Genomic DNA, 25,653 nt, shown 5'->3' on the forward strand with positions numbered 1-25,653 from the left:
AATAAATAAAATCTTAAAAAAAAAAAAAATAAAATAATAAAAAAATAAAAATATGAACTCTTTTGTAGGGCATGATAGGTAATCCAGAAAGAATTTTTGGGTCTAGTAAATAATACACTTCTTCCCTAGCCAAGTTTTGTACCAGTTGAGAAATAAGATAGAGGAATCAGCTGATGGAGCCAAAACATCACCTTAATAATTAATTAATAATGGTGCCATAAGGATGATGTGGTTTGTTTCTGTAGTACTTGGATGTCCTAGCATTGAAGGCCAACATTGAAGCACCAGCTCACCCACCCAGTTATAGAAGTGCTGGACCCAGGAAGCCTCCCATCTTGGGGTGCTTGCCCCACAAGACTTACTGTATGGAGAATGAAGGGAAAAGTGCTTTTTGCACAGGCAGCCCAAAAAAGCAGAGTCTGGGCTATATGTGTGACCAGTTTCTCCTACCAAAATAGGGGAGGAATGGGAGAGTTAAAAACAAAACAAAATAACAGGTGGAGAGAAATGAGAGATGCGAATAAAAGTTCCTAACAAGCATAGAATAAATTGATGTTCTCCCATAGTTCACTCTATAGGATTTGAATTCATTAACTCCTTGTTGGATTATCCCCCTCCTCATTATATTTTCTGTCTTCTAAGAAAGCTTTGAAAGAACATTTTAAGGGGCACCTGGGTGGCTCAGTTGGTTAAGCGTCTGCCTTCTGCTCAGGTCATGATCCCAGAGTCCTGGGATGGAGCCCCGCGTTGGGCTCCCTGCTCAGCAGGGAGCCTCCTTCTCCCCGTGCTCCTCCCCCTGCTCGTGCTCTCTCACTTGTGCTCTCTCTCTTGCTCTCTCTCTCACTCTCTCTCGCACTCTCTCTCACTGTCTCTCTCTCAAATAAAATCTTAAAAAAAAAAAAACTTAAGAATAACGAACCAGTCATTTTTATTTTTACTAATTCTATATGATAGCTCTTTCCTAATACAAGTATTTGTAGAAAGCATACAACATTATTAAAATTGTAAAAAAAAAACCTTGAAAAAATTGGTGGGCATGCCTTAAGAATGTCATTACATGATGGATTTATTTTACTAGAGCAATTGAGATAAATTTAAGTGTTTGTTTTGCCCCAAAGGTGTCTTGGAATATAAGACATCAAGAAGTCAATACTGAGCCATATGATCCTTTTGAGGCACAACAGGTGAGTCAGAATGAATTATCATGACGTTTCCCTTGTAAATTTTCATCTGCCTTTTATTCTCCTCTGTTTATTTTAAGAGGCTGTTCAGAACGAGACCAGAAATAGGCATTTTAAACTATTTTTAATAGATAATTTTATAATTTACCTTTAGGGAGATATTTTACAGATTGAGAAGGAGTACCAGGTTTTACAAGAGCAGCTTAAGGAGGCATGCGAAAATTACGAGCAGAGAAAACTCGAGGGCTCAGAAGAGACCAGGGACCTGGAAGAAAAGTTGAAAAGGAACTTAGAAGAAAACAAGGTAATCCTCTCTGAAACTTCTCTGTGGTAGCATGTGGCATGATCAGGAGCATTGTTGGCTGAACAAAGGATTTTTTTCTTAATAATGCCTATTTAAATTTCTCTATGACATATTAAAGTGGCAGTGTTTTTGCAGTTTTAGAACCTCTACATGTTGCCATTTAAGAAAAGGGCTGTGAATCTGGGTTTTCATTTATTTATAGTTCAGTTTGTTTCATTAACTAAACCTGTTTTCTGGTGACTAAATTTCGCGTTAATCCTCGTTTATATCGAGAGGCAGTATAGCATTAGTGGTTCATAGTGTGAGTCTTGGGGTCAGACCGACTAGGTTCAGATGTAAGCTGAGTCCCATACTAGTTCTCATCCGGGGCAAGTTAGCTAACTTCTTTGTGCTTTAGTTTCTTATTTGGAAAATTTGCGTGATAATAGCTCCCATTTCTTGGGATTAGATTAATACTTGTAAAGTACTTAAAACTGCCTGGTGGATAATAGGGGCTCTGTAAGTATTGCCTCCCACTGTTACTACTATTCCTACTACTGTCTTCATCTTACTGTTAAGGAAGTGTGAGAATAACACATGGAGCTTTAGGCATATTAGATCTGTAAAATCACTTAGACCATCTTGTCTGAGTCTATTGATCTTGAGCTCCGTTAACTAAGATGGATTACAGTTACATGTAACTGGCTATTGGAGTAATACTAATGAGTGGCAAGGCCAGATTGAATTGGTAGGGAAATGGAATTATAGATGTAAGGGAATCATAGCGTGTTTCTTTTTTAAAACTGAGGTCTTCTGTACAGATGTAACAAAGGGATGTTAATTTAAGGAAGGAAGGATTTACACTTACTCTGGTAAAGCATTGTCTAACATACAGGATTGTTGATTCACTGTCTTGTATACCTGAAACTAATACAACATTGCATGTCAACTACACTTAAGTTAAAAACGAAAAAAAGGAAGAATTTGTTCCAGAAGTCTGGATCAGTAGCTGGGGTACCATATTAAATAGAAGAAAATTTGCTTAGGTGGGACCTTCATCAGGAAATAACATTTATTGAGATTTAAGTACACCCGGCAGAAAAGGGTCAGTTTGTAAAGGTTAACTGTTACTACATTTCTATTATAATAGTTATAGCATTCCTGTTATAACCTGTTTTCACTTGGGATGGGACTGGGGAGATTTGAAGGATGAGAGGAATTAGAAGGAACCAGACTTTCTTCTGGTCAGTTGCCTGGTTGAATGAGATTTTCCTAATTGGGAGAGGAGAAAATGAGCAAAAATAAAACTCTGCACGGTGACTCATAGAACGCTAATTTGAATAAGCTGCCTGGAGGGCTTAATAAAATAAAATATTTTTATAAACTTTCTACTGCCTCAGTAAAATTCAGTTTTACTAAACCCATATAAGAATGCCTATGGCCACCCCATTAAGTGAGGAGAGCAGATTTTCAGACTGCCACTGAAAGTGGGCATCTGATGAGTGAGGTTTCTTTCTCTCTGGCAGAGGCTTGTCCAGCTTTATAAACTGCTGGTCTGACTGGGTCCTGTATTTGTGCAGTTTATCAAGGCATCTTTGTACACTTGATCAGGAAATTCGCAGTTAATCAGGCACCCAGGGAGGGGGGCTGCTAGGGAGCCACAGCTCTGACTGGGACTGGCCTTCTGATGCACTTTTTTTTTTTTTTTTTTTACCTTCACTGAGGCTCTGGGTCTGCTTTTAGGTGGTGGTTCTTAAGATTGTAGTCAGTCTGTTTCTTAAAATAGCCATTATTTAGTCCCCAAATTTCAGACCTGTTGGGTTGTTAGACTTCCCATATAAATTGTAGACCCATTTCCTATCACGATAAGTTGCTCATCTGAGTTTTTAGGTGGTTGTCCACACAGGAGCAGATGAGATGTAGCTGTGGCCATTTCTTTTTAATCATGATTATGTTCATAATTAGCTTGTGGAGGAATCTTATAAACATAAAAAGAAATTTTTGGCTTTTATTGATCTTTCCCTGGCCTTTGCTCTCTAGTCCCTGAGGTTATCAGCTAATACTTTTGCTTGAAAATAGCTTGATACTACATAATGAATGTATTAGATACAGTACCCTTTCATACTGTAGAGAAGAGATAGGCAAGCCCAGGCCTTGGTCAGGCTGCCTAGGTTGAACTCCAGCACTACCATCCAATACCTTTGTGGCCTTAGTTTACTCAATCTCTTCTACCCTCAGTTTCCTCATTAGTAATATAATCTCTACTTCATATGTTTGTGAGGACTCACAGCGATGGTTGGACAAGGGTGGGTGGGGTTATCCAGAGATACTAAGTATAGTAGAAGGAAGAATTGTCCCACTTAAAATGACACTCGTACCCCTCCTGAGAAAAACTGTTTACAAAGCAGTTAAAGAGTGCTTAGCACATAAAAGCATCAATAAAAATCTGAGCTAGCTATTTTATATAGCTAATGGGGTTTCATTATTATGGGCTAGGAATGGCCTTAATAGACAATTAAGCCAGTTATCTGTTCTTTTTTTTTTTTTAAAGATTTTATTTATTTATTTGACAGAGAGAGACACAGCGAGAGAGGGAACACAAGCAGGGGGAGTGGGAGAGGGAGAAGCAGACTCCCCGCCGAGCAGGGAGCCTGATGCGGGGCTCGATCCCAGGACCCTGGGATCATGACCAGAGCCGAAGGCAGACGCTTAACGACTGAGCCACTCAGGCGCCCCCAGTTATCTGTTCTGTCAGAGGAGAATACCTATCTAAAGCCAGAGTGTCCTGTTGTTTTTAATGTACCTCCAACTTGTAACTGGCAGGTTGTAACTGATTGCAGTATTGCTCAAGGATGTATGTTCTTTTTGGTTTATTAAGATAAAATTCACCATTTTAACCATTAAAAAGTCTATAATTCAGTGGCCTTCAATAGACTCACAATGTTGTATGACCATTACTACTGCCTTGTTCCAGAACCATTTCATAGCACCAAAAAGAAACCCTGTACCCATTAAGCAATCACTTCTCATCTCCCCTAGGACATGTGTTCTCAAGGTGCTTTAATGAGATTTTCTTATAGCTGAGATGGGTATTTAAGTTGACTTTGGCTCCTAAAACACAGTCAAAATAATTTTGGCCTAGAATAATTTATGGAGAAGAATTTTGGAACTTTGTCCTATTTTTATATTAAAACAGAATCTTGGGCCCTGCCTGCCAAAAATTTCTCAGCCCACATCTGTGTAGCGGTGGGGTTCTCCTATTCAGTCACAATCTTTGCCAAGTTCAGCCTTTTTTAATCTAACATTTATGGAGCTCATTATGTGCCATACTCAATTGTAAATTTCTTACATGAATTATTTAATCTCCAGCATAGTACACTACTATTGTCTCCATTTTACTGTTAAGGAAATGGAGGCAGGAGCAGCTAATGCACTTGCTTGAAGTCATATCAGTACTAAGTGGCAGAACAGTGAGTGAGTGTCAGGCTCTAGATCCCTTGCTTTTGTCCTCCCTTAAGAGAATGGCAGTTCCACAACCAGTTGAAAAATATTTCTCAGCACTTCATGAGGAGGATAGGGGTATCAGTTAATTGCTGGCATATAATAATGCTGAGTAACAACCCCCTACAAAACCTCAGTGACATAGAACAGTAAACATCAAGTTTGTGAGTCTGTGGTTTAGTTTATCCCATTTGGGCTTGGCTGGACTGTTTCACCTTTGGGTCAGCTGGGGCTCTGTTCTTGGCTGTGCTTGCTCACATATGTGGGGTCACCATATTCTGTGTCCACCTACATCAGAGGACATTAGGCCTGCACATTCTGTGAAGATTGTTGCTTGATTTTTTGCTAGTATGTTGTTGAGGATACTATCCAATATTTCATTTGACAAAATTTATTGGATGCTCCTCTATAAAGAAGACATACCAATGGCCAACAGACACATGAAAAAATGCTCAACATCACTAGGCATCAGGGAAGTACAAATCAAAACCACAATGAGATACCACCTCACACCGGTCAGAATGGCTAAAATTAACAACTCAGGAAACAACAGATGTTGGCAAGGATTCATAAAAAGGGAAACCACTGTTGGTGGGAATGCAATCTGGTGAAGCCACTTTGGAAAAACAGAACAGAGGTTCTTCAGAAAGTTAAAAATGGAGCTACTCTACGACCCAGCAATTGCACTACTAGGTATTTATCCAAAGGATACAAATGTAGTAATTCAAAGGGGCACATGCACTCCAGTATTTATAGCAGCAATATCCATCCACAATAGCCAAACAATGCTAATTGCCAAACAAAAAGAGCCTAGATGTCCATTGACAAATGAATGGATAAAGAAGATGGTGTGTGTTGTGTGTGTGTGTGTGTGTGTGTGTGTGATGGAATATTCCTCAGCCATTAAAAAGAAAGAAATCTTGCCATTTGCAACAACATGGATAGAGCTAGAGGGTATTATGCTAAGTGAAATAAGTCAGAGAAAGACAAATACCATATGATCTCATATGTGGACCCTAACAAAACAGATGAACAAAGGGGAAGGGAAGGAAAAATAAAATAAATGAAATCAGAGAGGGAGACAAACCGTAAGAGACTCTTAACTATAGAGGACAAACTGAGGGTTGCTGGGGGGGGGGGGGATGGGGTAACTGGGTGATGGGCATTAAGGAGGGCACATGATGGAGTGAGCACTGGGTGTTGTATGCAACTGATGAATAAATTCTACCTCTGAAACTAATAATACAGTATATGTTAACTAAATTGAATTTAAATAAAGAATTTAAAAAAAAAAAAGAATAAGCCAAGCTCTGTGCTGGTCTTCCGGGACTTTTATGCAGCATCCTCTTTATGAGACCCTAAGAAGTCATTTCTCTCTGCTTTCACTACCTGGGCTCCTTTGTGCAGCAGATTTGTTTTTATTTTGTGGATATAGCTCACTGTATTTCCTCTGACCTTGATTACCAGAAAAGTTTTAAGCTATTTCGAAAGAATGGTTAGGGCCTTATGCCACTCATTTTTTTTTTAAAGATCTTTATTTATTTTAAAGAGAGGGAGAGTGCATGCACACAGGCAAGTGGTGAAGAGGGCATGGGGAAGGGAAAGAGAATCTTCAGCAGACGCTGCACTTAGCACGGAGCCGGACGCGGGGCTCAGTTCCACAAACCCAAGATAATGACCTGAGCTGAAACCAAGAGTCGGCTGCCCATCTGACTGAGCCATCCAGCCTCCCCATGCCATTCATTTTTATATTGCTCTCACTTCTAGTTCTGTATTACCATTTTTATCTTTTTATTCTGTTTTCTTTACCTACTTCGCAATCTTTCTTTTTTTTTTTTTTTAAAGATTTTATTTATTTATTTGAGAGAGAGAGATCACCAGCAGCGGGGAGGGGTAGAGGGAGAAGCAGACTGCCTGCTGAGCAGGGAGCCCGACACAGGGCTCCATCCCAGGACCCTGGGATCATGACCTGAGCCGAAGGCAGATGCTTAACCAACTGAGCCACCCAGGTGCCCCTCTTTTGTCTTTTTAAACTATATGTATATTATAGATGCATATAATACACACACATATACAATCAAAGGTACCTCAGTTGTTTATTTTGGAACAAAGTTGAGGTTTAAGAAAAAGAGGTATGGAAACCAAATGTTTTCTAATTGAGAAAAAAAGCCATCAGAAACTGTTTATGTCAGTAAGCTGTGCATATAGAAGATACAGTTGTGTATAGTTTGTTTTTTCTTTTATTCTAGTGTTTTCAAAGGAAAGGATTCAGATCCTTCTCTTTCATGTAGTCAGAGACAGGCTCTGACAGCTGACCTAGTTAGCATTGTGAGGCAGCTGTGTCATTAAAGGGTGGTTAGTTCAAACAGCAGATGAACTTACGTAGCATCTTCTGTGGCTGAGCTGTGTGTGTGTGTGTAATATTTTGTGCCTTTTGATACTGAACTCCTTTTGGTACTTGTTGCCAAGTAGGTTCTTATGCCCCAGTATAACCTTGTGGTTACACATCATCTCCTGGCCAAGGGGCTAAATCTGAAGCGAAATCATTGGCTCAGAATGGAAGCACAGGATAGGTGAGAGACAAGGTTCGCTTGGTGACCAGCAGCAGGGTTTGCATATGGACATTGGTCATGGTAGTAGAAGTGAACCAGGTGCAATACAGGATTTTGCAAGTAGAGTAGACATGGTGGTCACCTCAATGACAGTAATGATTCAGTGACTCACGGTGTAGCAGCAAGGAAAATGTGAGTAAAACTGTCCCCAAGCTAGAAGGAATGTCATTGAAACGTCATTGAACTTCTGCCTAAAAACAGTTGGCCTATGCATCTCAAAGCCAATGAAACCAACCCTACCCCTGTGGTAGGACTTGGAAGTCTTTAAGGACCTGGACTGTTAGCAAATCTGTCACCCAGGAACATCACAAACCTTGGCGTCTAAAGCTCAAGAGGGAGAAATGTCCTTCCTCTCAGTCGGTGTTGTCTTTGACCAGAAGACCATCACTTCCCAGAGTCTGTGCAGGTTGGCTTCAGGTACACCGTCCTCTTCAAGGGAGGAGGCCCCCAGTTCTGTATCTGAACCTATACCCTCAGTAACCTGGTCACATTCTCAGCAGTTGTTGGTATTATTAGAATTTCAAACTGGAAAATATTAAAATTTAAACTTGTTTCTTGTAAATATTGCTCTATTCCCTGATTCGCATGTTATTAGAAATGACATCCTACTTACAAATGACGTGTATTTACAAGCACGTGTCCCACGTATACCTCTGCCAGCACTGAATGGATGACACTTTGAAAAATGACATAAAACTTGGAGAGAATGTATAGGTTCAGAAGAAGTTTCAGAAAGCAGCATCTTCATAAGAAAGCTAACAAGGAAGGCTGGGTCTCACGTGGTGTTTTATATAATCATCTGGGGAAGGGTAACTACCCCTGCTTCAGAATACAGGTTTTCACAATTCTGTTTGTCACACTGCCTGAAATTCTGGTGGGTATCTCGACCCAAAGGCCCCTGGGACCAGGCCAGAAGCACCACATTTATATTCTAAAAAGCAAACAAACTATTGGACTTGCCAGATGTGTGCAGACTACCTCTAGATGAGAGAATCACTGTGGCTGAAGAGTGAAATGTGAACACTTCTAGGCAAGCTGAGGGGGTTCTTCAGAATCCCTTACTGCAGTCAGGTGCTCTGAATGCTGAGAGACATGAAGGAGAGGAAAGACGTTTAAAGTATGCGCTTGGAAGGTGGGCATGCCCTGGGTCAGGGGTGCTTAAATGAGGGATCAGGTGAAACTTTGAGGGTGTTGCAGGAGAAGGGTCCTTGGAGGACGAAATGAATGCCAAAAAGAAGAGGGAAGCCACTGCAGACAGACATGAATCTTTTCAAGCAGGTTTCAGAGGAAATGCTGAACTTTCCTCTTTGCCTTCCCTTGCACCACATCTCTTTCCCCAGCACCCAGGGAAAGAAAGACTGTGTCTTATACAGTCAGATAGACTCTTGATGGTCTGGGGACTTGCCCTGTTAACTCTATAGCCCTCCTTGTATCCGGTTTACCATTGTAACCAGGAGCTTCCTGGAAGGAACTGGTGGACGTTTAACTGACATTTCTAACACGGCTTTTCATGGGGAAATGCATTCTAAGTTACAACCAACCAGGTGTTCAGCGGACTTTTGGAAGAGTGGGAGTTGCCCATATTGAGAAAGTCTGTTTTGAGGAGCAAAGCACACCTGACTTGATCATGTGCTAATCTGTGGTAGAATCCAGGTGCCTGTTGTGTAGAGAAACATGACTTAGAAGCATGCCCAGCAATTGCACTCCTGGGTACTTACCCCAAAGACACAGATGTAGTGAAAAGAAGGGCCATATGCACCCCAATGTTCATAGCAGCAATATCCGCAGTAGCCAAACTGTGGAAAGAGCTGAGATGCCTTTCAACAGATGAATGGATAAAGAAGATGTGCTCCATATAGACAACGGAATATTACTCAGCCATCAGAAAGGATGAATACCCAGCTTTTGCATCAACATGGATGGGACTGGAGGAGATTATGCTAAGTGAAATAAGTCAAGCAGAGAAAGTCATTATCATATGGTTTCACTTATTTGTGGAACATAAGGAATAGCATGGAGGACATTAGGAGAAGGAAGGGAAAATTGAAGGGGGGAAATCGGAGGGAGAGATGAACCATGAGAGACTATGGACTCTGAGAAACAAACTGAGGGTTTTAGAGGGGAGTGGTTGGGGGGATGGGTTAGCCCAGTGATGGGTATTAAGGAGGGCACGTACTGCATGGAGCACTGGGTGTTATACGAAAACAATGGATCGTGGATCACTACATCAAAAACTAATGATGTATTGTATGGTGACTAACATAACATAATAAAATTAAAAAAAAAAAAAAGATTTAACCCAGCTATCATCTAGGAATTATACTAGAGAAAACTGGACAAATATGCAAAGATGTCTGTTTAAATATGATAATCACCATAATTAATAATAGTAAATCAATAAATGTGAAACTATAAACAAACAAAAAAAAGCACGTTCCTCTCCGGTTTTTTTGAAAGCTGTTTGAATTCAGTATTTTTATTCCTTTGATATCTAGTCTCTGTCAAACACTTGTAAATTTCTGCTCTGTCCCATCAAAATGACTGCAGGGTCAAAATTATGGAGTTCTCACATATTTTATTGTTTATTCATTTATTTAGACATCCGGAGCTAGGTTAACATCTGTTTTCATGTCCTAGCCTAGTACATCTTCTGTGCTCTCCTTTTTTGTTAATGGGATTTTTAGCTATTCATTGAAAGTAGAAACCTATCTTTAATTCTGTAAACTTCTGCTTTGTTTTATATCCTACTTAGACACATGGTCTCTTCTCCGTCCTCTTCTCTAAAGTTTCCTTTATTTCTCTTTATCATCCCTAATGTTACCACCGTCGTCCGTATTGTCTCTCCCTTGGGCTACTGCAGTGAGATTTTAAGAGATTTTACCTTCGGGGACCTGGGTGGCTCAGTCAGTTAGGCGTCCAGTTAATGATTTCGACTCAGGTCATGATCTCGGGGTCATGGGATCGAGCTCATGTCTGGTCTCCGTGATCAGCACTGAGTCTCCTTAAGATTCTTTTTCTCCCTCTCCTCCTCCCCACACTCATGCTCTCTTTCAAATAAATAAATATCTTTTTTTAAAAAGATTTTACCTTCTTCTACCTAGAGTTTTTAATTAAGGGTTACAGTTCATATTGAGCTATGAAATCAGTTTAATGATGGTGACTGGAATTGTTTTTAATAATTGAATAGAGTAGAAATATCAGAAAGCATCTCAAAAAGTAAAGGCAATTCTCTTTCAGTTGTGTGTGTGTACATACATACATACGTATATTATGTACACATGCTATGGATCGTTATTAAAATATATTTGTTATTTTGGGTCACAGTCAAGAAAATGTGAAGGCCAGTTTTGGTCTAACGCTTTCACATGCCTTCAACCAATCCTAATCCATCTCTGTGTCTTTCAGAGCTATTTTTCCAAAACCAGAATCTCATCATCTCACTGCCCTGCTTGAGTCTTCACTGGCTCCCCGTGTCCTACAGGACCAAATCCACCCTCCTTAGCATGGCTTACAAGACCTTTTGTAATTTGAACCCAAAGCATCTTGGGGTACCATTCTCCCTGCCCTGCCTTCCATATGTCCACCTTGTATCCCAGCCACATAGTGCCTCTTGCTTTTGTTCAGACATGCTGTTATCTTTAACCTTCTCCCTTGCCATTCCCACTACTTGGAATCCGCTCTCCACATGGCATCTCATCTTTTTTTTTTTTAAAGATTTATTTATTTATTTGAGAGAGAGAGAGCAGGGAGTAGGAGCAGAGGGACAAGGAGAGAGAATCTCAAGCAGATTCCCCGCTGAGCATGGAGCCTGACTCAGGGCTTGATCTCATGACCCTCAGATCAGACCTGAGCCGAAACCAAGAGTCAGATGCTTAACCGACTAAGCCACCCAGATGCTCCTGGCATCTCATCTTTAAAGACAGAAGTCGGAAATCACTGATTTTGAGAAACCCTTTTCCAGTACCAGAGAGTCTGTCATGCCTCTGTGCCTTTTTATTTGACAGCCTCCCCTGCCGCCCAGCCTGATCAGTGAGAGTTGGTGAGGCCCAGGGCTGTGTGTGTTCTGCTAAACTGGAGTCATCGATTAAGCTAACACCACCACCGTTCTGGTCTTTGGGACTCTTTTTTTTTTTTTTTAAGTAAATCTTCCTATTTATTTAAGAACTTTCTAAACATGTTTTTAGATCTCAAAGACAGAATTAGATTGGTTCCTTGAAGATTTGGAAAAGGAAATAAAAAAATGGCAACACGAGAAAAAAGAAATCCAAGAAAGTCTGAAAGCACTAACAAAGAAAATGAGAAAGGTTTTAAATGCCAGCGAGTCGTAAGTAACAACTGAAAGGCAATGATTTTTATTGCTTTTTGGGGGGCGGGTGGTGTTAACATTTTTGATACTCAGTTTCCGACTATGTCAGGTGAAGAACAAACTTAAATATTGTTTTCATCTCTAGAGAACATTCAGTAGAGAATTATCTTACCTGAAACTTTTCCTAAACCTACCCTGTTGACAGATAAAGTGGGACTCTGAATCAGCAAAGAACTGACTTCCTTCTAGTTGGACACCACCCCTTACTGTGAACATTACCTTTGACCCATTTTTTCCTTTTCTGTAAAGTGAGGGGCTTGGTCTAGATCTAAGTTTCTTCCCTGCACTAGGATTCTGTGGTGATTATTTATCATTACTTTCATCTTGAATCTTTAAATTATTAAAATTTGGTCTTGTGGTATGAAGCATTTGGTAATAAATACATACAGGTAATACAGTTGTCAGATGGGCCACGTTTGTTTTGAGATTCTCTGTGATCCATTCCTAACCCCTCTCTTCCCTAAAAATTGATAGGTCATATGATTCCTCAGCTTAATTGTTACCTGCCACCGTGTAACAAAGCACCCAAACTTGGTGGCTTAAATTAACAGCCATTTTATTTGATCCTGATCTTGGAACTTGGGCTGAGTTCCACTGGGCTATTAGGCTGGTCTTGCCCGTGGTTCCTCATGTGGCTGGGAGTTGGCTGGGGGCTAGGTGCAGCTGGGCTGTCCTGGGCTGTCCTGGCCTTTTCCCTCCCTGTAGGTTCAGGGTTGCTCCCTTTCCATGTGACTTTGATCTGTATGGTCTCTCCACGTGGCATTTGGTCTCCAGCGTGGTAGGCTCCTTCTGGGGTACCAAAGGGCTTCAAGGGCACAGGAGTGGAAGCTGCCATGTCTTCTGAAGGTCTGGGCCCGGAACTGTCAGAGCATCACTTCCACCGCATTCTGTTGTTTAAAGCAAGTGGCAGGTCTCCTTTAGATTTAAGGGCAAGAAGAATGGGAGGCATGGTTCACTGGGGCCGCACTACCACACTCACCGTTCAGGACATCTGTGCTTTTTCCACTTGCCGTGCCATATGATCAGACGGCTGTTATTATGAGTCTTGCTAGCATGACATTTGGGCAGCTTTTAGGTAGTCCTTAAAAGAATGATGACATATACAACACTGCCTATGGCATGTCGTTTTGAGAATGCTCAAAGTAGAGTAGTTCCGTCAGAACACATTTATGGAAATGATGAAGCTCTTTACAGTATCCTCCCCACCTCCCCGTAGTTTTCACTTCCTGTGGTTTCAGTTACCTGCGGTCACCCACAGTCCAGAAGCTCAGGTGATCCCCCTTCTGACATGTTGTCAGGGGGTCGGCAGTAGCCTAACACTGTGTCACCCACCTCACCTCGTGTCACCACGCAGGCATTTCATCATCTCCTGTCATCACAAGAAGGGCGAGTGCAGTGCATGCTCTGTAAGAATTTTGAGAGTGAGACCACATTCACATAACCACTGTTCTAATTTATTAGTAGTTATTGTTGTTAATCTTTTACTGTGCCTGATTCACAACTTGAACATTATCATAGGTGTGTATGTGTAGGAAGAAACCGGTTTGGTACAGGCCATGGGTCGGTCTTGGAACCTGTCACTCCTTGGAGAAAGGGGGACTGCTGTGCCTCTTAATATTTGAGCATACCAGTAGTTAAGTTACTCAAAAATACAGGAATATTTATATATATTTAATATATATTTTTGTATGCTCAGTTCAAGTTTACTGTCAAAACTAGATAAAATAAATGAGGCTATTATGATAAAAAAATTTTCTGTACTAGCATAAAAATTAACTTTCTGTTGAGGAATAAAGTTTTTATTGATTTTTTTCCACTTTATTAATTTTTTTTTTGCTTTTTTTCTGTCCCATTTTAAAGATAAGCTACAGACTTCTCTATGTGTATTGTTTTTTACACTTCCCAGATAAATGATTTAAATCTAAATTTTTATATTTAGATTTTAAAGTAAAATCTTAAAGCCTTTTGGATCTCTTAGAGAAGTATAAAAGATATGAGAAATGATTGCTGTCCAGTATTGAGTACTTAGAGGAGGACGTATTTTACAAAAGAAGTGAAAATGGCATTTAAACATTTAGGTTCTTAATGGAAATGTTGGAATTTTTAGCAAGTAGAGATGACAAAAAGTTGTATGGGAGAGAATGAAAGAGGCAGAGTCCATCTTTTGCAGGGTTTTGCTTTAAAATCAAAGATTTACACACTTTGTTTTGCAGGGTTATCAGACTGGATGTGTGTGTTAACTGGGCTCTAAGTTCTGTTTTAAAGACTAGAAGGCTGTTTTCATTTTGAATGAGAGCCGCTGGTTATATTGATGATGATCGACAACACCTGCACTCTTCTGCGTCACATTGAGCCACGGCGGGAGGGGGAGGGGGGGCGCACTTCTTGCAGTGAACTGAGATAGGGTGGTCTGCACTGCAAGCATATGACCTAGGGTGAAGGAAAGATTTCTGCCCTCCAGGCGTGAAAGAAAAACGACCCAGATTCTTTGGCCTATTTAGAAGATATAGAAATGAAATCAAAATGTAGAAATTTACAAAGAATTCAAAAAATGTTTGCGTGATATGGGTAGAATTTACTGTGAGGGATCGTGTCTTTAAAAATATTTGAAAACTGATTAAAATTTGGTGGTTTTCTTTCATAGATATGCCCAGAAAAATGATGAAAAAGATAAGGAACATGAATTACTTCTGGATCAGTCCCTTGAAATCAGGCAAATTAAGCTTACATTTGTTTTTACTGCCTTATTATTCCTTTAATACCAGAGGCGCCAGCACACTAGGCTTCTAAGTCTGTTGTTGTGGCTTGTCTGTTTTTTTAAAATAATTATGTGTCTGTTCTTTATTTATGTTTTTATTTTATTCTTTAAATATTTAAATAAGTTTATCCTTTGAGTATTTTTATTTTATGATGTTCCTACTACTTTGTTTCACAGTCAGTATAAAAATCCTGAATTTATTATTGTTGATTACTCTTTTCTTTTGAATTCTGAAACTAAAAGTGTGTTTTTAAAACTTTTGTGTTACTTAAAATAACAATTTTAACTTTACTATGATAGTTTATGGCTCTATAATTATAAGTTTATTGAAGATTTTTATTATGAACTTATGAAAAGTTTCCTTTTAACCTTTATTAATGGAAATAATGTGTTTACATACCGGTAGCAAATGTATCCAGCAGTTTAGCAATTGTGTTCTGCATTTCTCGTTGAATATTGTTTCACGTACACATTTCCATTCACATCATGATTCATAAACATATTGCCATGAATAACTTGGTACAGATCACTGTTTTCCTTTGGGTTATTTCCTTGTAATGTGTGTCAAAATAGAATTTCTGACTGAAACGATGAGGGATGTTCTATAAAGTTTATCAATATAGCCAGATTGTATTCCACCTACCCTCGTAAAAATGATGAACCAGAGTCTCAGCATTTCCACCAAACACTCAATTTTATTTTATATGTTCCTTTGATCATTTGTGAAGCGCAAAAAGGACATATGAGTCTGTGTATTAAATAGTCAAATACTAGACAGGAAGGTACCTTAGAGGATGTTATGTAAGTCTTTCTGTGGCGTGATTCAGAGCTAGGCCTTTGTCTATCTCACTGGTTTTTTTTTTTCCCAAGAAGTTTTTTTCTCAATATTTGCAGTAATACATTTACAAATGAGAAAATGAAAGTAGAAGAATGTATAAAGAAAGGGAAGGAGAATTATCAAGAGAGTCTTCAAAGAGCTGTGGCTGCAGAGGTGAGCCTAAGACACTTGGCACCTGACAGATACGGCAACATACATTTGCTTTGGGCGCCTGGGTGGCTCAGTTGGTTAAGCGACTGCCTTCGGCTCAGGTCATGATCCTGGAGTCCTGGGATCAGCAGGGAGCCCGCTTCTCCCTCTGACCCTCCCCCCTCTCCTGCTCTCTCTCTCTCAAATAAATAAATAAATAAATCTTTAAAAAAAAACAAAAAACACATACGTTTGCTTTGTGTTAATTACATATGAGGCACAACAGCATTGCCAAAAGGTGTGGAGTCTGGGGGACGTCCTCTTACCCATCATCCTGCTCCCGGAAATAGCTACTTTTTCCTTGCCTATCACTTTTTAATGTTTTTTTGCCCTTAAGCTCACGTTGTGTTATGTATCTGTACTCATAGTGTACGCCAAATTTTGCAATCTGCTTCACTTATTATTTTAATTCAGTCATTTTCCATGCTCTGCACTTAGAATGGCTTCATCATATGTAATCAAGTGATATGCCATGAAGTAGCCAACCATAAAACATACTTGCCAGTACTAGAAGAACTTGAAAATATTCCATTTATTAATACACTCTCAAAAAGAAGAAAGAATATGCTCTCTTCTTCCCCCCGAAGAATATATACCAATGTCGGTATACTATTTGAGACACTACTGAGACAAAATTCAAAATCATAACCTCTGGCTGTATTTTATTTAGTTCCCAAAACATGGTTGTCTTTGTTTTTCCAATTGAGAAGAAATGTTCTTGGTTGGTGTATATATATCTGTGATTATTCTGGGAAATTTTTAAAAAAAGGGTTAGCTTATGTAGTCCACAGACGGACTGTTGATTAAATATTGACTGTGCAGCAGCTTCTAAGGAAAGGAAGGGGGGGGAAAAAGCCAAAGTACATATATTTTTGGGTCCTGTGCCCACATCTATATTCATAAGCTTGTTCAGGTCCCATTTACCACCATTTGACCAGCCCATCTGCCTGGTGGGTCCGGGACTGACACCTGCATTAAAACAAAGCAGTTCTATATTTCCATAATGACTTAATGAAAATGGCCAGTAGGCTTATTGGGAAGTTAAAGAGTCTAAAGTTTTAAGAACCTGCCCTAGAGGCTTTTGAAGTTCGTACTGAAAACAACTTCTCTGAGGCCTTTAAATTTGAGAGGGTGCAGCCTTGGGGTTATTCTGCAGGCCCCTGGCCCCTCTGCTCACCAGGAACAGGACCACAGATAATGCACATCAGGTGCACACATGTGGGTAACCTGGCTCCGTGCTTGTACGTGGCTTAAGCGGTAAGCCATGTGGAAAGTTCCATATCTGAGAAATGTATCATTTAAGGTAAAATAATTTTACTGTCATTATGTTATTCTATTTTCAAATCCAAAAGTTTTATTTAATTCATGTTCACTTGTGTGAAATTACAGCGTTATCACGTTCTAATGATTCTGTCATCATTGGTCACTTAAGGAGAAACTTGAAAGTAGTTCGAAATGTTTAAGTTTTAACAACCTAAAATAGTTTCAGTTTCATCATCTTAAAATACTTAAACATTCTCTAATCTAATGTTAGGTATCTGTGCTTGAAAACTGGAAGGACATGGATGTGTACAAATTACAGATCATGGACTCACAGGCAGAAGGGTATCTTAAAAACCTGAAGCTCCTGAGCAGGTACTGTGTGGCATCACAGATGTTCTTTCTGGCATGTCATTTAGTAAATCCAAGTTAGAGCTGATTTGAGAAAAAAAATGTTTATATTAGACAGGACCTTTTTTTTTTTTTTTTTAAGTAGGCTCCATGCCTAGCATGGAGCCCAAGGAGCTTGAACTCACGACCCTGGGATCAAGACCTGAGCCGAAATCAAGAGTTGCATGCTTAACTGACTGAGCCAGCCAGGTTTCCCAAGACCATTTTATTTTTAATAGTTGTACAGTTGATACATGTTAAATGATAGAAAAATCAAAACGTACAAACAAAACTGGTAAAGATTATCCATAATTCTAAATTGATGTGTAACTAGTTAGTATTTTGGAATAAATCAGTAAGTATTTGAAAAAAAGAAAATTTATGGGTTTTTTTTTTCACTAAGTAATACATAGGAAACTTCCTTTCATATCAATAATTACATCTCTCTAACCTAATTTTGCAAAGTTGAATAGTGTTCCAGCATACAAATGTGTCGTGATTTATTAAACGTTTAACACTGTGTTGGTGTAGTCGGGTTATTTGCACATTCTGTTAATAAAAGCTGCACTTCAGTGAGTTTCCTTGTAGCTAAATTTTTATGCATATTATTATTCATTTCCATGCAATAAATTTCTGGAATGAAGATCACATTTTCAAGCTTTTTTAAAAATTACCTTCTGTATAAGAACAGTCACTTAACAGTCTTAGTGGTAGACTAAGAATGGAATGTCACTTCAAAAGATATTCACCTATGGTAATTTTTTTAACTCTCCATCATCTTTCTTGTTTTTGTTTGACGTCGTTTTTGGAATAAGGTTTACCTGGGAATTTTAGAGGGTCTTCTTCAGTCTAGCCTCAGCATTTTCTGTGTGGATTTTCACACAAGGTATTACTTTTCATCTGGTCTTTTTATCATATTCCACAGTCAGTTTTCATCCTTCCCAATGCTTTTTGCTTTAACACTTCAAACCCTCAGTATTGACCCTCTGTGGGGTCATGGAAAAGGTTTTAAGGGAGTTTTTATTTCTTGGTTTTTCAAGATTTAGTTTTTTTTCACATGAGAAAACCTTTCTAATGAGAGAAAACTAATATGCTGATTCGAATTACAAGACTGGTACAGCTGAAGTGGAAGCAGTGGTGCCGAAAGGCTGGTGTTTCATCTTGCCATGGGCCACACGTTATGGCATCTCTGGGAAACAGAGCTCTCAGACCTTTCGTCTGATAGTGTCGACTTCCTCATTAAGCCTCATAGTACACATAGCTTCTTTCTTAGGGATTCTGTGCTAATTTCATTCCACCAAAGGATAGCGAAAGAGAAAAGACATAAAAGGAATGTTCTGGTTTTTCTTTAAGATATGTAATGAGAACTGACACAGTCACGGATTGATAATGTTATTGATCTTCCCAGTTAGGAGTGGAAAGCTTGTTTGTCACTTTCAGTAAAGGTGCTGAGGTATAAACTTATCACAGTCTGTTAGGCCCCACTCTTTATTTTACCATAAGGTGAGGATGAGGTTTTTTATTGGAACGTTTAAGTGTTCCATGTTGCCTTTTTATTTTTTTTAATGTAAAAACAGCCTTTGTTGTTAAACACAAAGATGTTAAATGAAAAATGGTCAAATCTTCAAAGTTAGGACAAGAAATTAAAATTTAGGAGAATATTTACTCTCTGCCCACCAGCTTGGGAAGTTTGGTTAATCAATAAAGATTTCCTAAAGTGTTTCTATTGGTGAGTCTGTAAGATACGTAATTCTTTAAAAATAGTTTTGTGTGGGGGGCGCCTGGGTGGCTCAGTCTGTTAAGCATCTGACTCTTGATTTCTGCTCAGGTCATGATCTCAGGGTTATGAGATTGAGTCCCCTGTCGGGCTCCACGCTCAGTGGGGAGTCTGCTTGAAGATTCTCTCCCTCTGCCCCTCCCCCAACACGTGAGCACTCTTGCGCAGTCTCTGAAATAAATAAATCTTTTAAAAAAATAGTTTTGTGTGTGTGATCATGTTAAATATATCTTTCTGGGGCCCCTGGGTGGCTAAATTAGTTAAGCATCAGCCTTCAGCTCATTTCGTGATCCCGGGGTTCTGGGATTGAGCCCCATGTTGGACTCCTTGCTCAGCCGGGAGCCTACTTCTCCCTCTCCCTCTGCCTGCCACTCCCCCTGCTTGTGCTCTTTCTCTCTCACTCTGTCCCTGTCAAATAAATAAAATCTTTAATATATATACATATATATCTTATATTTGTTTTCATTTGCACTGTAGTGTTTTTAACTTTTAAAAACATATCTGAAGTAGACATTAAGCAGTTCCATGTTTTTCTTTTTCAGTGATTCTGCAGCTTACCCTGATATGGAGTCAGATGTACATTCATGGGAATCGTTTCTTTCTAAGGTTAGAAAAGAAATCGTGAAAGCAAAGGTAAGTCATAAAATATTTTGTAATTCTATCAAAACCGATATGATTATAGTTCTCAGGAGAAATGAATGTCACTGAAACTTTTTGTTGAGCTGTTAAAGGTAATATATATTTTTTGTTGTAATTATTAAGAGTTTTTCCTGAAAATAATGCTGTTTTTTTAATTAGCTGTCTTAAACTCTGCCTGTAATTGAGAAAATTAGAGAAGTTATATTTGATAAGGCTGTAGAGCATTCCTATTAATGAGGTCTTATTTTGAACTTTTTTAAAGAAATAATTGTTCTGATACTTTGCATCTCTGTTATATTCCTGAAAGACTGTCAACCATTTGTAAATATATAGTAAGAATTGACAGTTGTGATTCTTTATGAGAATTTATTAGAAGAACTTAACACTTTTCCTTCTCCCTACAGTCTCAGTATGAAGAACAAATACAGGCAGTTAAAAATGGCTCTCGGCTCAGTGAACTTCCTAAAGTGCAGATTCCTGAGCTTTCATTTCCCATCTGTAGCACAGTAAGTCTGTCACACCTTCTTTTTTTCTTTCTTTTTTCTTTTTGTGTGTGTGAAGAAAAGAAAACAATAGTAAACCATAGTTTCTTTCTTATTTGGCCAGAGTAGATTTTTGTTTGTATTCTAGGAGTGGGGATGAGATGGATTAATAAGTTACCTTAATGTTTTATTATTGGTGCTACTGGTTAGCCCTTTAAGCTTAATAATAAACATTCTTATATAACTGGATGAGTCTTTCTGCATCAGTGTCTTGAGGATGGGACTGAAGTAAACACAGGGCTGGTACATTGCTTTCTTTTCTGGATGCTGGTGTGTGTGTTTTCTACGTGTGAACGAATAATCCAAGAGGATCAGTTGCCTGTGATTTAGACCAGCTCTCTCTACAAATACCACCTAAGATATAGTCTTATTCCTAGATACTTGCAGGCATAAGACCAAAATTAAGATTTGTTTTTTCATCAAATACAGACTAAAAAGTGCTATATCTGAGACATACAAAGGTTTTGTTGGTCTGATCTGTCATATTTTATTGCTAGTTTGAGGTATTTGCTGAATCTTTTGAATAATAGTGTTTGCCAAACATCGCTTTGTGTTTTAAAATATGCAGCACAGTAAAGTAAAAGATTAGTTCTATATGGTGGACTTTAAAATATGGCTCCACCTAGTATCCCTTTATTGTATTCTGGGGTACATATTTCTTATTTGGACACAGAGCAGATGCTCAGCCGATACCAAATTGAAAAGAATTCAGACCAAAGGAGATCAGACTGTAAGAATTTAAAGAAGGGCTCTATTCAAGAGTTGATTAGAGGTAGGTTTCAGAATATTTTGGCACAACATTAAAAACTTCTGGTTGTGAAATAGTCTGCTATAAGGAGCCTATTTTCCTTAGGTCCTGATTTGCACCTTCCTGCCACTGCCAGACCTTTATCTGGGATGTTCCCCAGCCTGGAGCACCAACCTCACTCTCCACCTTCTGCCTCTCCCTAAAAGCCCAGTCAAGGCTGCCCACATTTGTGCCCCACCCTGTAACCCTTCTGTCATGTACATTCAGTCTCCTTACCATAGGTGACTACACTCAGGAGCCTGATCTTGAAAGTCTCTCTCTAGCCAGTACTTTGCATACTAAGCATACAAGCTTATTGTGGTTTCACCTGCCAAAAAATGTTTTTAAAACATTAAAAAGGGGGCGCATGGGTGGCTCGGATGGTGAAGCATCTGCCTTCGGTTCAGGTTATGATCCCGGGGTTCTGGGATCGAGCCCCACATTGGGCTCCTGGCTCAGTGGGGAGCCTGCTTCTCCTTCTCCCTCTGCCTCTCTCCCTGCTCATGCTCTCTCTCTCTCTATCTCTGTGTCTCAAATGAATAAATAAAATCTTTAAAAAAAAAAATTTAAAAGTTTGGCCACCTTGAACTGAGTAAAATACTCTATTGGGATCCATTTTCTTCTCTCCATAGAAACACATTTTTCTCTCCATTGAACTGAGTAAGAAGTAGAGTTTGATGTAGAATTAAAGATCACTTATCATTTATAATGTTTCTAAGTTCTTTATTTTTTTTTAAGATTTATGTATTTGTGGGGCACCTGGGTGGCTCAGTCAATTGAGCGACTGCCTTCGGCTCAGGTCATGATCCCAGGGTCCTGGGATCGAGTCCCACATCGGGCTCCCTGCTCAGCAGGGAGCCTGCTTCTCCCTCTCCCACTCCCCCTGCTTGTGTTCCCTCTCTCGCTGTGTCTCTGTCAAATAAATAAATAAAATCTTTAAAAAAAAAAAAAAAAGATTCATGTATTTGAGAGAGAGTGTGGTGGGGAGGGACAGAGGGAGAGTCACAAGCAGACTCCATGCTGAATGCAGAGCCTGAGGCAGGGCTCTGTCTCACAACCCTGAGATCACAACCTGAGCTGAAACCAAGAGTCAGATGCTCAACTGACTGCGCCACCCAGGCACCCCCTCTTTTTTTTTTCTTTTTTTTTCTTTTGGAGAGAGAGTGTGTTTCTAAGTTCTTATGGTAGACATGGAAGGGAAAAAAAATGTGAGATCTCAGTAGAATATTTGCTATTAATTTTTAGTTGTAGCTTATGTAATTTTATAAATACACAAAAGAATTTTAATATCTAAGCCTTGGGAACTCTTAGGGTTCCAGGAACTTAAGTAATAAGTATCCCTAAAGGCCATTAGCTTTGTGTGTTATTTCTCCCCCATTCATTCATTGGGTATTTAGTGGTGATCAAGATTAGATATGGTCTATTCCCTCAAAGGGCATATGAGTTTGGGAAAAGAGAGTTATTAAGCCCATAATTATAAGTAAAGTGTGCCACGGTTTTTCATAGGAGCATAAAATGCTATAGCAGCATATATTAGGAGGGGTTAACCTAACCTAGAGGTCTAGGCCTCAGCAGAAGATTCCCTGTTGGAGGTCTCAGTGAGTCAGAGATCTGGAATAGGAATTACCAGGCAAAAGGAAGACATGGGTGTGTGTTTGAGAAGGGGTGGACAGTGTGATATTTGGAGGGTCAGAGTATTTCAAATGCAAGAAACAGCATATTTGGAGGCTAGAAAAACAGAGAATACTTCTTTCATGGATATAAAAGAAGTTCAGTATGATAGAGGGGGGCTTTGGTGAGAAAAATCATAAAAATACCCAGGGGCCAGAACCAAGGGAGCCTTACTTATTCTGTAAGGTGTGTTCAGCAGTTTGACTTTTCCTGAGGTCACTAAGAAGCCAATATAGGTTTCAAGTAAGGAGATGCCATCAGCTGGCCCACGGTATGGAGAACTGGGAGAGGGGCTCACTGTCAGCAGCTGTGTCCCGGATTAGAGAGTGGGAGTCGGGCTGGAGGGAGAGAGCAGATTTGAGAGGTATTTAGGATGAACAGTGGAAATAACTGTACTGCTTGTGAGATGGGGGGCACGGTGTGCTTATTTTGGGGAGTCAAGACAAATCTGGTTTTCTATCCGTGAGGTGGACACCCAAGGAAGAGCAGGGTCGGAGACTGAGCCGAGCCTGATTTTGAAGACACGAGTTTAAGTGGCCTTGGATTTGCCTAAGAGGAAGTTTGGATTTGCAGTTTGGGATCTCAGGAGAACATTCAAGACTAGAATCTTTTAAAAAGTGGACATTATCAGTACCAAGCACACAGTTACTGAGTCATGAAGGAACGTGAAATGTCCTGGGGAAGAACGTGAATCTCCACCCCCGCCGCCCAGAGGCATCCTAAGGAGCGTCCACATTAAGGCACAGACAAGCATTAAGAACTGTAGGGAGAGCCTGGGAAGGGGCTGCGGAGAGGTGGGAGGGAGGCCAGCAGTGTGGAGCCCAGGAGAGCTCATTTTAAAGTGAAGGTGATCAGCGGTTTTTTAAAAACAAAACTTTAATTTATTGTATTCAAGTTTCCTGTGCACTTGAGCACCCAGGTTTTATTATAGTCTGCTTAATCGTCAGTCTTTATCCACAGATGTTTCTCTTAGTGATCCAAGGACTATGGTATATTCTTCCCAGATTCCTCCTATGGTACTTCCAGAGTCTTCAGGTCATGAAGATCATGGAACCTCCACTTCTACAAGTCATGGGACTGGAAACCAAACAGCAGTTGCTAAGGATTCAAGTCTGGTCTCTGCCAATGATGGCCCAGTGGGGGCTTCCTCTCCACCGTTAACAGGATCGCTCTCCTGTCAGCCTGAAGTCACCCAGCTGCCAGAGTGTAAGATCACGGGCCAGGAAACTCCGCCAAAACAAAGCCTTGTGGCTGATCAGAAACCACCTATTCTTCCAGGACGTGCTACCCGCTCAAGCCAGTCTCCAAAAAAGCCGTTTAATAGTATTATCGAGCACCTGTCAGTGGTATTCCCATGTTACAACAGGTAGGGATATAAAATGTCTGTGACTCTGTTAAATACTTTATTGAACTGAGGTTTCCTGATCAGATAACATTATGGCCAGTTAGGGGCTGAAGTGGAAACTACTCCATAGTTGTTTTACTCAGAAAAGACAGGTGCTACCTTTTTTTCTTTTTTTGTAAACATAGAGGTGAGCATTTTCAAACCAACTTTTTGATGTGTGTTTCTAGATTGAAAACACTGACTCCTGGTTACTCTACACTCATCAGAACCCAGGGCAATTTGCTGAGATATTGATGAGATCAGTAACATGCTCCAGTCCTAGTATGCAATCCCTAAATGAAAAACAAAACTGCAAAACATTTGTTTCGTATCATTTGGGGGGAGAAATACCAGCTAGCAAGAAGGGTGGCAAGAACTTACACCTTGCTAAATAGCACCTCTGATTTGTTAGAGGTGTGAAGTTGGAATGACCAGGTGTGATTTGATAGTGAGTCAGGACTGTGGGTGTGTTAACAGAGGGTCCTGTGACGGTGGGGAGCGCTGCTTTATCTAAGCCGGCGAGCATTTGCATGGCAGCCTCTGACCTCGATCTGCAGGTTGGTATGAGGGATCAGAGGTGCTCCCTGTCTCAGCCAAGGAGAGAAGCGGTGAAGGCATTCCTCAGGGATACAGCTAGGAAGAGAGGAAGTCACATCCCAGAATGACCCTCTGTACTCTGTCCCATGTTATTTCTGTCTTTGATACGATACTATAAGTTTTGAAATTACACTTTTGAAACAAAGTAGTGGTTAAATTATGATTGGCCAGATTTAATGTTTTGCATCTGTTGTGGAGGACTGCCTCATTGAGAATAAGTGTATGTCTGTGGGCGTAGTTAGCCTAAGTTTGAGAAACTTGTAAGTTCCCTCAGTAGCAGTTCCCATGCCAATTGTAAAAATGCTCATTATAATTACCAAAAGTACCTTACAAATAAAATGGTTTGCAATCCTGACTAAATTTGGGAGAGTTTAAACAACTGAATAGAAATGCATCCTACTTTTCTGAAAATGAAAACATTTGAGGTGTTAGTGCTTCATATATCAAGTTCCTGTTGATTAATGGTTTAATTCCATCCACTGGTACTTGTGAAACATTCAGGCTTTGAAAACCTTGTTGTCAGGGTTTTTTTAAGGGAGGCAGTCAACAAATCTAGTTTCCCCTTAGGTAAAAAGAGGTTTTACTGATTTCAAGTCAGAACCAATGTTATCTGATCAATCAGTGATTTAGCATAAAGCTGCAGTACATCCAGCCTATACGAAATCTGGTTTCAAAGTAGATACGGATATCCCAAATGGATCTAGCAGGTAAACTGTTCTGTTACTTTGAAATTCTAGTAAAATACATATTTAGAAATAGTATTGGAATTTTTATAACTACTTGGAAAGAGTGATTCTCTTGCCTTTATCTACAGTTGCTATTGTTTAGTTTTGTTTGTATGTATTGGGTTTGTTTCTTATAGCTGTTGGGTTAATATT

The 25,653-nt window shown here is 39.7% G+C and overlaps 1 protein-coding gene across 13 annotated transcripts in view; it reads left to right on the forward strand.

Moving 5' to 3' along the window:
- TTC3 (tetratricopeptide repeat domain 3) overlaps window positions 1-25,653 on the forward strand; it is a 120,327-nt gene that overhangs the window by 86,957 nt on the left and 7,717 nt on the right. For 12 of the 13 annotated variants that reach the window (XM_034990123.1, XM_034990127.1, XM_034990128.1 and 9 more), the window contains 9 exons: window positions 1,119-1,184; window positions 1,336-1,485; window positions 11,762-11,901; window positions 14,588-14,656; window positions 15,596-15,692; window positions 17,263-17,363; window positions 19,698-19,788; window positions 20,199-20,300; window positions 23,799-24,160. In XM_034990123.1, coding sequence (XP_034846014.1) covers window positions 1,119-1,184; window positions 1,336-1,485; window positions 11,762-11,901; window positions 14,588-14,656; window positions 15,596-15,692; window positions 17,263-17,363; window positions 19,698-19,788; window positions 20,199-20,300; window positions 23,799-24,160 — 1,178 coding nt within the window. Of the gene's footprint in view, window positions 1-1,118; window positions 1,185-1,335; window positions 1,486-11,761; window positions 11,902-14,587; window positions 14,657-15,595; window positions 15,693-17,262; window positions 17,364-19,697; window positions 19,789-20,198; window positions 20,301-23,754; window positions 24,161-25,653 lie in introns of all 13 variants that reach the window. The other variant, XR_004676457.1, reaches the window with a different exon arrangement.

This window comes from Mirounga leonina, unplaced genomic scaffold, assembly GCF_011800145.1.
Source record: "Mirounga leonina isolate KUSES-001 unplaced genomic scaffold, KU_Mleo_1.0 Mir_496, whole genome shotgun sequence".
Classification (NCBI taxonomy): domain Eukaryota; kingdom Metazoa; phylum Chordata; class Mammalia; order Carnivora; family Phocidae; genus Mirounga; species Mirounga leonina.